This window comes from Schistocerca nitens, chromosome 2, assembly GCF_023898315.1.
Source record: "Schistocerca nitens isolate TAMUIC-IGC-003100 chromosome 2, iqSchNite1.1, whole genome shotgun sequence".
NCBI lineage: Eukaryota > Metazoa > Arthropoda > Insecta > Orthoptera > Acrididae > Schistocerca > Schistocerca nitens.
This window is the reverse complement of record NC_064615.1, coordinates 638657495-638674875: the sequence shown is the minus strand read 5'-3', so window position 1 is coordinate 638674875 and position 17381 is coordinate 638657495. Positions and strand designations below refer to the sequence as shown.

The 17381-nt window shown below is 42.7% G+C and overlaps 1 protein-coding gene across 1 annotated transcript in view; it reads right to left on the bottom strand.

Annotated features, from left to right (window-relative positions):
- LOC126234534 (brachyurin-like) overlaps positions 1-14355 on the bottom strand; it is a 41443-nt gene extending 27088 nt beyond the window's left edge. The window contains exons 1-2 of the mRNA XM_049943230.1: positions 14235-14355; positions 2759-2858 (exon numbers count right to left, since the gene is read on the bottom strand). Of these exons, the coding sequence (XP_049799187.1) occupies positions 2759-2858; positions 14235-14348 (214 nt within the window). The 5' untranslated portion in view covers positions 14349-14355. The remainder of the gene's footprint in view (positions 1-2758; positions 2859-14234) is intronic.
- Between the last annotated feature and the right edge of the window lie 3026 nt (positions 14356-17381).

Here is a 17381-nt window from a genome sequence, read left to right as displayed (position 1 = left end):
TCGTGGAGACATAAACCTGGTATTTTCGCCGCCACCGGCTATTATCATGGTGGCAGGTCTGAAGATGGTCAGAAACAGATCAAAACCGGTAACCTCACAAAAAATAGAAGTTTCTTGCGGTTGTGACTGTTCATATTCGTTTTTATACACTACTGGCCATTAAAATTACCACCAAGAAGAAATGCAGATGATAAATGCGTATTCAATGGACAAATATATTATACTAGAACTGACATGTGATTACATTTTCACGCAATTTGGGAGCATAGATCCTGAGAAATCAGTACCCAGAACAACCACCTCTGGCCGTAATAACGGCCTTGATACGCCTGGGCATTGTGTCAAACAGAGCTTGGACGGCGTGTATAGGTACAGTTGCCCATCCAGCTTAAACACGATACCACAGCTCATAAAGAGTAGTGACTGGCGTATTGTGACGAGCCAATTGCTCGGCCACCATTGACCAGACGTTTTCAGTTGGTGAGAGATCTGGAGAATGTGCTGGCCAGGGCAGCAGTCGAACATTTTCTGTATCCAGAAAGGCCCGTACAGGACCTGCAACATGCGGTCGTGCATTATTCTGCTGAAATGTAGGGTTTCGCAGGGATCGAATGAAGGGTGGAGCCAGCGTTCGTAACACATCTGAAATGTAACGTCCACTGATCAAAGTGTCGTCAATTCGAACAAGAGATGACAGAGACGTGTAACCATTGGCACCCCATACCATCACGCTGGGTGATACGCCAGTATGACGACGGCGAATACACGCTTCCAATGTGCGTTCACCGCGATGTCGCAAAACATGGATGCGACCATAATGATGCTGTACACAGAACCTGGATTCATCCGAAAAAATGACGTTTTGCCATTCGTGCACCCAGATTCGTCGTTGAGTACACCATCACAGGCGCTCCTGTCTGATGCAGCGTCAAGGGTAACCGCAGCCATGGTCTCCGAGCTGATAGTCCATGCTGCTGCAAACGTCGTCGAACTGTTCGTGCAGATGGTTGTCGTCTTCCAAACGCCCCCATCTGTTGGATCAGGGATCGAGACGAGGCTGCACGATCCGTTACAGCCATGCGGATAAGATGCCTGTCATCTCGACTGCTAGTGATACGAGGCCGTTGGGATCCAGCACGGTGTTCCGTATTACCCTCCTGAACACAACGATTCCATATTCTGCTAACAGTCATTGGATCTCGACCAACGCGAGTAGCAACGTCGCGATACGATAAACCGCAATCGCGATAGGCTACAATCCGACCTTTATCAAAGTCGGAAACGTGATGGTACGCATTTCTCGTCCTTACACGAGGCATCACAACAACGTTTCACCAGGCAACGCCGGTCAACTGCTGTTTGTGTATGATAAATCGGTTGGAAACGTTCCTCATGTCAGCACGTTGTAGGTGTCGCCACCGGCGCCAACCTTGTGTGAATGCTCTGAAAAGCTAATTATTTGCATATCACAGCATCTTCTTCCTGTCGGTTAAATGTCGCGTCTGTAGTACGTCATCTTCGTGGTACAGCGGTTTTAATGTCCAGTAGTGTATAATTAATGAGCGACATTAAAAATGAGAAATGCTACCGTAAACTACTCATTAAGACGTATAATCTTTTGTTAAAGACGTAACACAGTACCTAAGACAAGTATAACAGCTAAAAAGTGCGTATATGTCTCGAAGTAGCGTAACTCATGGTGTGCAATCCACGGACTTTATTCGCCGAGTATTCCAGAGTGAGAACACTTAGCGAATTCCAACAAATTTTACACATAATCCAGACCTTTACGAATCTTTTTCTCGCTGACATTTCCCACAAAATTATGAAACGAATCAAGTTTATCGTACATTTTTTCTGTTCTTGCAGTAAAACTTCATATCATGTATGAAGTTTTTAATTTATTACTTTACTACTTTAGTCTGTTCGCAACGCATTTTGTAGGTAGTATCAATGTGTACCGCTGAATGCACCGTACCTGGAAAGTTATATCATCGTACGATACACAATTCAGGAGATATGGCGTCATAAACATCGAAATGCGTGATAAACTAGCTTTTAGTCAGAACGGAACGGAAACTACCCAGACTATTACATCCACCCAGGGTTTGATAATGACAGCACTTAGAGGCTTCCAATAAATTTTGAACGTAATTCGTAACATTTCCTAAACTTTTTCTCAGTTACATTGATGTTTTAAGCACCTTCTTGCTTCCCACCGATGAAGAGCAATTCGGGGATCGCGATTGCATCTTCCAACACGATCGAGCGTCTGTGGCGGAGTGGTTACACGACAGTACCATCCCTGTAATGGACTGGCCTGCACAGAGTCCTGAACTTTGCGATGTTTTGGAACGCCGACTTGCCAGACCTCACCGACCGACATCGATACCTCACCTCAGTGCAGCACTCCGTGAATAATGGACTGCCATTCCCCAGGAAATCTTCTACCACCGGATTGAACGTATGCCTGCGAGAGTGGAAGCTGTCATCAAGGCTAACAGTGGGCCAACATCATACTGAATTCCAGCATTTTCAGCCAGGTGTCTGGATAGTTTTGATCACATAATGTATCCGCAAGGAAAGGGACCACATGTGCGGCGGAAGACAACCCTTTCCGACTTGGCGGCTGAACCTATCCCTTGGGGTCTCCCAGCGAAATATGTCGTGCGACTTTACCTTACTTTTTCCTGTTATAGTACAGTTTCTCACGCCTGTGCTGTGGTGAGGAGTTGTTGCTGCCAGCCAGAACACTCACCTTTCTCGTTGTCCATCTTCACGTAGTGGATCGGCCTGACCGCCCGCGCTCCACTGCCGACGGAAGCGGGCAGCCGGCGAGCATATCTGCCGTGGCCGTCCTGCACATACACGTAATTATGCAGCTTGCGGTTGAGGTATACGTACACAAGAGGAAATCACTGCATCATATAGTGAATGAATGAAGGTATCTATGCCGCTCAATATTGATACTTAATTATAGAGAAATTGCTTCAATTCAAACGATATTCCAACAAACAATACGGTCGTGCTCTAATTTTGAATACCAAAGTCTGCTACTTTTTGCGGGTGAACCGCGTTTTTCGCGTTGAATAACAAATTACTCACTTCCGTCCATTCCTTATTTCCCTCGTCCTCCCCGTCTTTATTTTTTTCCCAGTAACACTTTCCTTTCATCTCTAAAATTTTAAGTTCACTATTTAATGGTTTTCTTATGCTGACCTAAGCTCTAATCTCACAGCATTTAATTTTGATTACTGTATAATATTCTTATTACGCGCTGAAGGCCAAAGTAACTGGCACACGTGCCCAATAACATGTAGCCCCCGCGAGCACAGAGAAGTGCCGCAACAAGACGTGACATGGACTCGACGAATATCTGAAGTAGTGGTGGAGGGAATTGACGTCACCAGTCCTGCAGAGCTGCCTCAAACCCGTAACAGTACGACAGGGGGGGGGGGGGGATGTCTCTTCTGAACAGTACGTTGCAGGGCATCCCAGATACGCTTTGGTGGCCAGCGAAGTGTTTAAACTCGGAAGAGTGTTCCTGGAGCCACGCTGTAGCAATTCTGGACATGTGGGGTGTCGCATTGTCCTGCCGGAATTGTCCACGTCCGTCGGAAAGCACACTGGACATGAATGGATCCAGGTGACCAGATAGAATGCTTACGTACGTGTCACCTGTCAGAGTCGTATCCAGACGTATCAGGGGTCACATATCACTCCAACTGCACACGCCCCACACCATTACAGAACCCACCATCTTAAGCAGTTCCCTACTGACATGCAGGGTCCATGGATTCATGTGGTTGTCTCCATTAGCCGTACACGTTCATCCGCTCGATACTGTTTGAAATGAGACTCGTCCGCCCATCAATAGTCCAATGTCGGTGCTGACGAGCCCAGGTGAGGCGTAAAGTAGTGTGTTGTGCGGTCATAAAGGACACACGAGTGGACCTTCGGCTCCGAAGGCCCATATCGACAATGTTTCGGTGAATGGTTCGCACGCTGACACTTGTTGACTGCCCAGCATTGAAATCTGTAGCAATTTGTGTAAGAGTTGCACTTCTGTCACGTTGAATGAGTTGAACGATTCTCCTCAGTTGTCGTTGGTCCCGTTCTTGCAAGATCTTTTTCCGGCCACAGCGGTGTCGGAGATTTGATGTTTTACGGGATTCCTGATATTTACGGTACGCTCGTGAAATGATCATACGGGAAAATCCCCACTTCATTGCTACCTCGGAGATGCTGTATCGCATCGCTCGTGCGCCTACTATAACACACGTTGAAACTCACTTAGGTCTTGATAACCAGCCGCTGTAGCAGCAACAAGCGATCTAACAACTGCGCCAGATACTTGTCTTATTCAAGCGTTGCCGACCGCAGCGCCGTATTCTGCCTGTGTACATACGATCTCTGTATTTGAATACACTTGCCTATGTCAGTTTCTTTGGCGATTTAATGTACATTCATATACTCCACTTTTCTATATTACCCTTTCTTTTTAAGTATTATTTGAGGGTTGTTTTTTAAGTAAGGGCCGTTCGCGCGTATAGTCCCGTAGTTCGCGCGGACGCGGCAACAAGCCACCGCGCCACTTGCCGGCATCCTTCCCGTTCACACTGATGCAAGTTGCAGCTCTGTAGCTGACGTGTACGCATCGCTGTGCTACTTTATAATGTTTACGATTATTGAATCGCCCGCCGCGTGTGAGATACGGTCAGTGATACGTTTTTTGATCGCGAGAAGCCTATCAGCTGCAGAAATTCATCGTCAGTTAACAGAAGCTTATGGCTTGATTGCAACGAGTGAAGGTAAAGTGCGTCAATGGGTTAGAGAGTTTGAAAATGGCCGTCAAAACGTCCATGACGAAGAACGCTCAGGCCGGCCCTCTGTGATCACTGATGATTTGGTGGCTGCAGTCGAAACAAAGATTCGTGAGGACAGAAGATTCACAATTTCCACTCTTTCTTTGGAATATCTACAAGTTTCAAGATCAGTTTTGTACAAAATTGTGTATGGAAACCTAAACTTTAAGAAACTGTGTTCTCGGTGGGTACCCAGACTCCTCACAGAGGACCACAAAGGGAAGAGATTTGCCACTTCATTGGACTTTTTGATTCGTTACGAGGAAGAAGGGGATGACATGTTGAGTCAAATTGTCACTGGAGATGAAACATGGGTATCCCATATCACTCCCGAAAGCAAGCGACAATCGATGGAATGGCGACACACAACCTCACCCGTCGAGATCAAAGCCAAACAGACGCTGTCAAAGCGCAAGATTATGGCAACTGTCTTCTGGGACCGGCGCGGTGTTTTGCTAGTGGACTTCATGCCACGAGGAACGACAATCAACTCAGATGCCTACTGTGCAACTCTAAAGAAGCTCCGCAGAGCAATTCAAAACAAAAGGCGCGGCATGCTGACAAAAGGAGTTTTGCTCCTGCACGATAACGCTAGGCCTCACACCTCTCAAAAGACTCGGGATTTGATTGATTCTTTTGGCTGGGAAGTTTTCGACCATGCACCATACAGCCCCGACCTTGCTCCTAGCGATTTTCACCTTAACCGGTACCTGAAACACCATCTTGGCGGGCAGCGCTTCAATGTCGACGATGAAGTGAAAGCGGCCGTGAACTCTTGGCTGTCGGAGCAGGCAGCCGAATTCTTTGAAGAGGGAATTAAAAGCTTAGTTGTACGGTACGACAAGTGCTTAAATAAACAAGGCAACTATGTAGAAAAATAGGTAAAAGTGTGTAGAACCAGAAAATAAGTTTTTTTACAAAAGTATTTGTATCTTTTTTTAAAATAAAAACGGCCCTTACTTAAAAAACAACCCTCGTACCTAGTTTTAGTTTTATCTGTATCATTACCACTGGCTATCCAAAATCCAACCTGTGTATTCTTTATGATGTTATTTGTATTTATTTTAACCTTTTCCCCCTATATTTTATTAAACGTATGTCTATGTACTTCTATTCCGCTCCCAGCGCCGCCACTCGGCGCATTCTTAGACCTCTCGAGTCCCTACGCAGCGATTTACTTACTCTGGTGTTTATGTAGGTTCGCTGCACTGCCTATTCGCTTGTAATATTGCACATGCTCATGATCGCATTCCTGTCTCTGCGCCGCTTTCCACTTCAGCTTGGACAGTGTTTACTTTCGTTTTGTTCTCATTTCTTAGCTCACTCGGATTTTATATTGATACGAGTTCAATAAAATTTTTAACGTTTTTATTTAACTTTACTCATCTTGCCATTCTGTGTCATCGTCCTGGTCCATACGGAATAAGTCGTAAACGCTGTTTTTCAAATAGGATGTTCTTCTTAGTTATATTTGTATACGGCCGTTATAATATAAGGACCATGTACAAATATGTAAGGGACTATTAGAAAATTTCCGTTCGTAGACCAAAAGAGCAGAATCGGTAAACCAATCAGGCAAAATCGCCGTGAGCACTGAGGCAATCGTTCCATCGTCGCACCATGTTGAAGATACTTATTTGATAAAACGCCGTGTCCTGCTGCGTGAAGAAGTCCGTAAACATCTGCTGCACGTCCCCGTCCGACAGGATTCGTCGATCCTTCAAGGCCTTCTTAAAGGGACCTTCAGCCTGATAATGGCATGGGGAGAGATCAGGACTATAGGGCGTGTGCTCGAGTGTCCTCCTCATGAGTAGGCGTAACTCCTGATCCAACCCAGATTGACCGACGTGTTGCGTTGAATCGCCACCAGCAAGGAATTTGTCGCACCGTTCCACAATGATGGTTTTCGATAGACTTGCTGCTCCATACGTGTTCGTCATTCTCCGATGGATGCCTACTGGTGTTTATCCTTCGTCACCCAAGGAAAGAATAATACCGTGTTTGTCCTGTCTGGTCACATTTCGTAATAACATCGCCGTAGTTGACGTTTCCGTATTTACCACACGCTCGACACAAAGACACTAACGCCACACTAACCCCTTGCCTACTTTTCGGTGCTTAATTCCGCTACACTTCATATACGCTGCAGCAACGTCCTCAGACGAATACATGTTGATCGCCCCTGATCACAAAACAAAAGTACATCGTACGTGATAAATAGCATTTGCGGTCTTGCTGCGTACCGCTTGAAAATGAGCCATGCTCGAGGCCGGTAGTGTTAAATAAAGCACTCCGTCTGCACGCCACAAGCGTCCCATCGGGACCGTCCGACCAACGTGTGATCCTCAACTGAGGATGCGGATAGGAGGGGCGTGTGGTCAGCACATCGCTCTCACCGTCGTCATGATGGTTTTCTTTGACCGGAGTCGCTACTATTCGGTCGAGTAGCTCCTCAATTGGCATCAGGAGTCTGAGTGCACCCCGAAAAATGGCAACAGCGCATGGCGGCCTGGACGGTCACCCATCTAAGTGCCGGCCACGCTTAACATCGCTTAACTTCGGTGATCTGATGGGAACCGGTGTATCCACTGCGGCAAGGCCGTTGCCAGTGCTAAACAACGCACATTATTGGCCGGGAGACCCCGTCTGGGGTTGTTCGGCCGCCTAGGGCAAATATTATTATGTGACAGCAGTTTGGCGACTTGCATGTCGATGATAGTGAAATAATGATGTGCACAACACAACATCCAGTTCGCGAGCGGGTAAAATCTCCAACCCGACCGAGAATCAAACCAAGGCCAGTCAGCAGTGTTGACCACGCAGCGACAGAGGCGAACAGCAATAAATAAAAACCATATACAAAAAAGCAGCTCGGGTACACTATCATTACAATGAATTTTATACAATGTATAGCTGTAGAACAACATACAAAAAAAAAAAATATTCAGGCCAAGAAGGTCGTGGCGTCAGTTTTCTGGGAAAAAGTCGCTATTCGGACAACGGACTACTCGCTCCAAGAAAGTAGAGTAACCAGGGAATATAACGCCAGCCTCCTCGACCAGATAAAGGAGGCAATTAAGAAGAAATGGCAAGGAAATCCTCGTTTCATCTTTTTCTTGCAGTAGTGTCCCACGCGCACATCGGAAATTGTGACTGACAAACCGGGATCCTGGGTTCCTAATTGGTCGACCACCTTCTCTATTCACCTGACCTGACTCCTTCGTACTACTATCTGTTTCCTAACCTGAAGAAATATCGAAGGGTCGACACTGTGACGACAATGAAGACGCCAAACGTGCTGCTGGGAATTGGTATGATTTTGCAACACATTCATTTTTGAACAGACGGCATTAACACTGTAACAAATGCATCAATTTGGTGGATGCAGGCGGGAGGATACGTCGAATAAAGCTGTGTAACACCGGAAATGCAGATAAAGTACCTTCTGCAACATCCAAAATTTTTCAGCGTGGCCGGCCGGAGTGGCCGAGCGGTTCTAGGCGCTTCAATCTGGAACCGCGTGACCGCTACGGTCGCAGGTTCGAATCCTGCCTCGGGCATGGATGTGCGTGATGTTCTTAGGTTAGTTAGGTTTAAGTAGTTCTAAGTTATAGGGGACTGATGACCTCAGAAGTTAAGTCCCATAGTGCTCAGAGCCATTTTTTTTCAGCGTGTAATATCCGTCGGTAACTTGTACCTCTAATTATGCAACTGTAGGCTTTGTTACACAAACTATATTTAATATGTAATGTACGTAATAGTGTATTTATTTGTGAATATATATAACGCATTGTAATTGTAATGTAAATATTGTAAATTGCTGGGCAATAGCCAAGGGTACTTTATTTCAATGTATCGATAGCAACGATGAAATGGCAGTAGCTGTGCCATTGTTCATCTTTGCATATGGACTCTGTTGCACTGCGAGCAGAGAGAAAGCATATCAGCTTGAGTCATGAAAGAGTGCGGAAGTTTCTGTTGCGCGCTCCCGCGGACGCGGTGTGCAGCTATGATCGCAACAGTGTAGGCGCACCTAATTCGTTAACAGCGAGTATTGTTAGCTGGGTAGCAGTGGACAGGCGGAGGAAGCTCCAGTTCTAACTATTGCCTGTCCCATAATTACCCGTGGCTCTGGAGACGACGCGTGGTTCTCAACTAACAGCAGCAACAGTGGTAGCTCAGCATTGTCGTCAGATAGATTCTTCGTCAACGCACATCTACAACATTGTAAGAGTGTAAAGTGGCGAAATATAACAAACACTGTAGAGGCATTACCCAGTGGAATTTCTTTCACAAAGTGTGCCTAACTTGAATAGTAACCTGCAGTAGTTAAAACTTGTAGGGCTCCTGTTTAGTCACTGTCCTCAGACATCATTATCGAGCGGGGTCCCTTCCTTTCCACGCAGTCACTGAGTATCGTAAAAATATGAAAATTGATTAACTATTTATTGCAAGTTTTGTTTGTTTGCTAATGACCAATTTCAGTCTAAATTTTCTGCCTCAGTAACTGTTCAGTCTTGTATTGCATAACAGGGCCTTAACTAACTTACAACTTTGAGTATTAACTTAACTCACTTGAAGTAACGTAAAATTTCACTGGAAAAACTAATAACTAAAGATACAGCACAAATTAAGGGCACGAAATTTCATTTATTCTGTATTTAGCTTAATATTTCAGTAATCAAAAGTAAATAGCTTGCCTTTTTTCTAAATTTTGCTTTACGTTACACTGAGGCTACTGAAGGTAATTGTTTACATAACGAAGTTCAAGTTAAAGCCAGTCATTTGTTTAACCAGAAACTTCATCTAAATTTGTTTTCAAAATTTAATATTTCAGAATAAGAAACTGCAAACTCAGTACTTTATGATTCATTAATTTTCTCATGAACTGCTGTGTTGTGGAAAAGCTTGAGAACCTTCTGTTGCCACGCTAGTGATTATTTGCTTAAATTTCTTTACTATTACCTTTCTTAACATTCTGGAGATTCATTGAACTAGTGGGCTGGCGACCGTTTAGTTACCCCTTTTTAGCTAATTAGTTTTCTTGCATTAACAGTATTTTCTGTGTATTAAACATTACGTGATACCCTTTTGCAGTCTGTGTGGTTCTTGAGCGATTGCACTATATTCTATCCATTTCAAAATTATCTTCAGTATTTAGATTAGGTTTAGAATAGATTCTTCCTTCAGAAGTGTCTGTTGTACAGGTATTACTTTCCTTTGAGAAAGATAGCCTTACTCATTGTAAGATTTCATTAGGCATACGCGATCATATCGAAATGCATTAGGCCATTAGGAAAAAGGAGGTTTCAGGAGTACTTTCAAAACTGAGACTCCATTCTTTCTGGGCAAAGCTAGGAACTTTTCAAGCCGTCGCTGTCTGATCCGCCATCGTATCTTAATCCTTATTATAGTCTATCACATATTAAAAGCGCATTTCACAGCAGAGTCACCAGAGCGCAGTGAACAATGAAAATATACATAATTTTGGTATTATTGCGTTAAGCAATTTATTTACCCTTGTAAGTTAACTACTGCATTATTTTCATTTCGTATCGAAATGTTTATGTCCATGTTGCAGTATCTCTGGTTTTTCCTCTTCGGGATTGTTTCGTCTTCTGTTGGCTCATCTGTGTTATGTTAATCGAGGGTTCGACACTGTGATGTGTATTTTGCAGTTGTTGCTTGAGTTGCTGTTCATCGTTTTTTCTGTTACTAGATATAGTATCAATCGTTCTAAAACAAACTTCGACTTATCGGCAACAATATAGAATTTTCCATGCAACACTGACACCCATTTATTTTTTATTTCAAGCATGAATCGTTGTTTTAGTTCCGTTATTGCATACAGTGCTTTTCTTTAGCACGATTTTTGATCGTAAGAACCGCGCAACTCTAAGGTTTTGACAACATGCCACCAAATTTTCTTAGTGACATGTATTTGAAGTTGAACTCGCCAAAAACTAAATGTGAGAGAATGTGATAAGGTGATAATTGGTAATGGAGTCGTGTAGTGGATAACTGCTTCGTTTAACTGAAATAACTGCGGATGTTCCAAGATTTCTTTTCAATATGAAACGTACAGTATTCTCAAAGTTAAACTACATACTCCTACAGTCGATGAGATAGTTTTATGAATGTTACGTTTTAGATAACTATTTACTTATCTTTTCTCCATTTGTAGTGAACACATATAACGTATTACTTCTAGCCGTTAGTGAAACATTGCCAATCGTGTGGTATCGATGACATGTACAGTTTTGTAACACGTGTGCAAGATGAACTGTCCAAGGTTAGAAGAGCATGGGTTGAATACGGTGGTGAATAATTTTTGCTAATATTACTGTAGGAGATATTTTATTTGGCATGTAAAGTAGTTTTTATTAGTGGACAGCACTACACTGATAACCTTAGAAGATTAAACGAGTGAACTTGTACCTTACATGAATGATTTTTTTTGAATTTCTTTGTTTTGGCTTGGGTTACAACGACCATACAGCTAAAACGGTTATAAAGTGCCAAACAAACATAATTGCCAAAAAGGAGAATAACACAAAATTACGAAGTTAACACATAAACAGACTGTTACAGTAAAATAAAAGCGCAATTAGACAAACACCAGCCAGTCGACGGCAATGATGACACTGTCACTGGAGCAGAATTATAAACAGCACTATACAGCAACATTATGACAAAATATTAAAGGGCAAACACCGTACATCATACAATAAGTACAACAATAGTCAAAGAACAGAAATGCAAATATTATATAACAATTTGAGAACTGTAACATACAGACAGACGTAATTAAAAAAACCAAAATGACAAACACAATACAACCAACGGGATGTACAGTAGTAAGTCAATGACTTGAAATCGACAAAAAAAAGCGTGTTGTATCCACTATAAAGTAGTTTTTACATCTCTTCATGGTTTCGTTCCGTTTTCTGTAACTCTTTCGTGTGGTTGTTTGATGCCATAACTGATATAATCAATGATTTTGATACTAAAGCTAGATATGTAACATAACAAAATTTAACAGGAACCGATGTACTATGGTTCACACACTGGATTCGCTTTTGGCAGGAGTGAGATTTGAAACCGTTTGGCGATCCATTTTTAGGTTTTCTACTACCTAAAACGGTAAAGGGCGAATTCGAAATGGTTCCTTCCAAAAGGAACCTGTATACTTCGTCCGGCGAAAGAGGATCCATGACACCTGGTAGCACTGATTACAGCTTTCATTCCCGGAGTGCAAAAGGCTGTCCACAATACTGGCAGATAACTATAATCGAGCAGAGCTTTGGCAACATTGAGGCACTTAGTCATTTCATTTATGTTTAAGCATGCTTTCCAGTGTTTTTAAGTGTTTCATATTACTAAGATTACTATCTTTCTTTTTTTCTTTACTGTTATTTCATTCTCCAAGCCTCTATGGTTGGGAGGTGGCCTGTCAGAGGTACAATACTCCGCTATTGAGCCGAGAGTATTCATAAAAAAATAAAAAAGGTGACAGAAGAATAAAAATGTGAGGACTTTTTACGTTTTTAGTTACAAAGATTAATGAAGGACAGCTAAAACGCCGAAAAACATGTACAATTTGAGACCACCGTTGCGATGATGTGAAATTCTTCTATGAAATTGGAGCATTCCACTTTCAATTAACGTCTGAAGGACCTGCACTACGTGAAAAAGTATCCAGGGAGGTTCCATAGAGGTTCAGGAGGGGGGGGGGGGGAGGGCGGTAAGGAGACAGTGGTCTGCTCGGGGGGGGGGGGGGGGAACTATGGGGATGATATGTAGAAGGGAAAGCAGATAGTGGGAAGCAGATAGTGGGAGGACAGAGGATGAGGAGGAGTAATGGTGTGTAGGGAAGCTAGTGGCACAAAAAGAAAGGGACACAGGTGGATGTAGAGGGAAAAGGAGACAGGAGCCCTGACGTGGCGTGGGATAGGTGGGGAATTGTTCAAGTTGGTAGGAGAAATAAATACCCGGTCGGATCTCATTGTCTGGGAGGGAGTTGGTTGAAGTTGCGTTGACATAGGATATGGTGTGTGTGTGTGTGTGTGTGTGTGTGTGTGTGGTGTGTGTGTGTAAATGTGAGGATAGAGGGATGTGTTTGTGTAGGCACGGCAGCATACAAGGGTTGGTGATGATTCGAATCTAGTTTGCAGATAGTGTAAGAGATGCAGAGGTGCTCGATGTGAGTAAGGAGGGGTGGGAATTTGATTAGATGGTAGAGGATCCACGTGGAGGAAGGTAAACGGATGCAGAAAGCGAGATGGAGTGCACGGTGTTCGAGGATCTGGAGGGACTTACAGAACTTGGGTGGGGCGGATATCCATGCAACCCTGGCATAACAGAGGATGGCTCGGATCAGGATTTTATAGGTGTGGAGGATACTGGAGGGATGTAATCCCCAAATTCGGCTTGTTAGTAATTTCTAATTTCTCTAATGTGGTATTCGGATACACGGAAGCAAAATGAAAACGAAAGTATTCTTCCCAACCGAACGTAGGCTATATTTGACATTTATATCTTGAGCATTGTAATAATTTTGTTTGAAGAAGGAAACTGCTCGTCACATCTACCAATACTGAAGCTGTCCATGTGAATTTTCCTTCTTCATGAACGTAATCAACGTTAAACTACTGAGACCATTTGCTACGGATGTCTACTCTGACAGAATTCATGCAGGTTCAGACAGACGTCGTGGCATGCCTTTTCCGTACGCTCGGCTGTAACTTACCTCTGTTAATTAATGTTGGAGCATTAAACGGGCGTTGCTCACTGCCACTATCACTGACTGTCCTTTTATTATTGTACTCAAACGATTCGATGATGTTTTCTCTCTTTCTTGGCATTTAGTTATATTTACGGTCAGTTGCGACTTACTGCCTATAACAATAACGTTTCTACAAACATTTTTACATTTCACAACAATGTTTTTTCAACAACCTTGAGAGACTTATCAGTCTCTTCGTTCAAGAGACACCGAAGCCTACAGATAACCCGAAGCCTACAGATAACTGTGGATAGATGCCAGCAGTGCTTCTCGGCCTTCGAAAGGTTTTAAATCTTGCGCCACTCTGTGGTTTAGTAACTAAAGCATGCACTTTCGCAATGTCCCTTCATGTAGGCGACTGGATTTAAGTTTTTTGGCATGGTAGATACTTGTATGCTGTTTAGGACGAAGAGGCACTATCAGATACGCTCGTGACGTCACAACGAGGAGTAATCTAAGCTGGTTTTCATAGGACAGTCGTACAGCCTAAAGGACAGTAATATTTTAGGACGAAACGTGTTCTAGAATTCTGTACAATTTTCTATCTCGTTAACAAGAGACAAGTTCGTCATGTGGTGACTCACCTGGACGGCCGTCGCTGCGAGTAGGAGACAAGCAAGCAAAAGTTTCATCTTGTAATGAAATGACACGTTAGCTTTTCGGCGTCTATTTATACAGTCGGTCAAGTAGTCGTTCATTAGAACACTTATCAGGAAGACTTTGTACAGTTTGGAGTACCAGTGATAAAATGCCTCACATCTGCTAGGTAAACACAATTCAAGATTAAGGTCGATAAATTTACCAAATAAGTCCAGCAGATTATAAATTGATTATTTTGCCTCTTTTACAAAGCAAGCAGTCGCATAGGATTTGTTGAGTCAAAAAAAATTAGCACGCCAGTATATAACATGTATTTATTCCGTTACTTAGGGAACAGTTTTTGAAAAAAATCGAGAATGACACATAAAACCACCTGCATATGATTTTGTTGTACACTTTACAAATCGAAAATATGTGTACAAGTTGTGTGTGGTGTTTAGCGTGTCTGAGACTCTGCACAAATGGACCATTAGAAAACTTAAAAGTCAACGAACTCAAGCAGACTCTCACACATTGACAACATCAATAGAAATGGATTAATACACTCAGAAAACGCACTTGGAAATGGAAATTGTTTGCCTAAACGCATCGTGCGAGGATTAAATAAAGAAAAATCGTGACTGGTAGCAGAAGATTTATTTATAAATAAACCTATTGTTTTCACAGTCGCAGGCTTTCAAAAACCATTTATAATGGATCAAATCAGATTGTCGAGCATTATTTGCAATAGCTTCCATGTCGATTTCCGATCTGTAGTTGGCTACAGAAAAAACTAACATACTGTATCTATTCCGACACTCCACTTGGCAATCACAGAGCTTGCTTTCCTTTCCCAACAACGTTTCAGACTCTTTGATGCGTCACAACTTTCCTCCCCTTATTTTTCTGTACGATTTCGCCCGCTCCTTTTTATAACATGTATTGAATTTTATGGCAGTACACTTAAAATTAAGAAAAGCAGTTACTTCTGTTGAACGTACGCTTTAAACGATCTTGCCTTGTGCCATTCATTCTGTCTGGTTAGAATCTAGATGACACGAATATACAGCCTACGTAAAGTGCATTATAACATGTATTGAGCTTTACAGTAGCCGGCCGATGTGACCGAGCGGTTCTAGGCGCTTCAGTCTGGGACCGCAGGTTCGAATCCTACTTCGGGCATGTATGTGTGTGATGTCCTTAGGTTAGGTTTAAATAGTTCTAAGTTCTACGGGAATGATGACCTTAGATGTTAAGTCCCATAGTGCTCAGAGCCATTTGAACCTTAACAGTAGTACAGTTAGAATTAAAGAAACAACTACTTCTGTTTGATGTACGCTTTAAACGACCTGATCTTGTACGACTCATTAAGTTTAGACTCTAAATGACAGGAATACACAATCTACGTAATAAAATAATTGTAACATACAGCCTGCTTTGCTTTAAATCACTGTACTTGTTAGAAACAAAGATTTTTCCTCATGTTCATTACCCCGTTAACTGCTATAACGTGATGGGTTAACATCTGATAACATCTATTAATTCATGACCATCTTATTAAAGACGAATTGATATTGTGGTGAACGGCATATAACGACTGCGAGAATCGAACGTTCCGTGCTACGAACGCATCTCTGCGTATTACCAAACCAAAGATGTTGTTTTAGGATCTCTTTGTGAAGAAAATGGTGAGATCGGACGTGTGAAAGGAGGAGAGAGATTGTATTGTCGTGAGACGCCATTAAGGTATATAGTAAACGTTCAAATAGTTTTTGTACAAAATAAGACCCAATATGTTACATCATGTATTCAAAACCTGTATATCTCAGAACCGAAATTAGTTAATTACCACGGTACAGATATTACGGGACGTAGATCGCTCGGAGGTGAAGTTTGGAACGATAGTGCGAACTTCAATTTTCCACGGTCAGAATTCGTCGAGAGATTATCTCCGAATTAATAAACATTAACTTGCTAAATTGTTGACCTATCATCCAGTCTCATCAAACAACATAGCACACAGTTGTGCCGAATGATCTGCGTAGCGAATAAATGTTTTAGAGATTTCAGGTGGAGCAGATAAGGACGAGGAATTTCCTCAAGTTCACCGCTGCGTAATACATCTCTTGCTATCCTGTGGTATTTAAAACGAAATGTTTATATTTTCCAGGTTTTCAGGAGAGTAAAGACAAGAGAAAATAAGGAACTAAGCTAAATCAACTAAAACCAGTAACTAAACCAAATAATTAAAATAAAAGCACACACAAAGAATATTTATAATAATAAATAAATAAAAAATATTTTTAATAAACTAACCAATAATAATAATTACCTATAAAATCATCTATCAAGCCTTGCGGAAAAGCGAGGAGAGGAAAAGTGAGGGCTGGAATTGTTACACGTGTTCTGGCAGTGATAGTGTCAGTGTCCGCCGGCCGGTGTGGCCGTGCGGTTCTAGGCGCTTCAGTCTGGAACCGCGTGACCGCTACGGTCGCAGGTTCGAATCCTGCCTCGGGCATGGGTGTGTGTGATGTCCTTAGGTTAGTTAGATTTAAGTAGTTCTAAGTTCTAGGGGACTGATGACCACAGCAGTTGAGTCCCATAGTGCTCAGAGCCATTTGAACCATTTTTGTCAGTGTCCAGATGCCCTTCTTGGTGCCGAAGTTTTGTTCATACTGGTTACATTCAATTAGTGTGAAGTAACATCAGCTCTTTCGGAAGTATTCAACATAGATTCCTCTTCCATCTTGAGCGTTAACTTAAACATAAAAAAGGAGTACAAGTGATCTAAAAGCAGTGCAGGTAATCTTAAGGCCCGTCCACACGCAACGATATGCCTGCGCAAATGTCTGCGCACATCACATCTGCGTAGACAGATCGTTGCGTGTGGACAGAAGATTTGTACCAACCTGAGGTGTGTGCAAACCTGGAAGTTGGAGTTGGAGGTTTGAGCGAAACCTCTCAAATCTGTGGGTTCAAACCACATCTGCGCAGACAAGTTGGAGCGTGTGGACAGGAGATCGCCGCAAATCTGGCGCGAAACAGCTGTTTGCTCAGTCTAGTGTTTGTATTTGTGCGCACAGGGCATTAAAATGGCTGATAACTCGTCAATGTTCTCGAGAGTTTGTTAGTGAATTCATTGAAATATATAG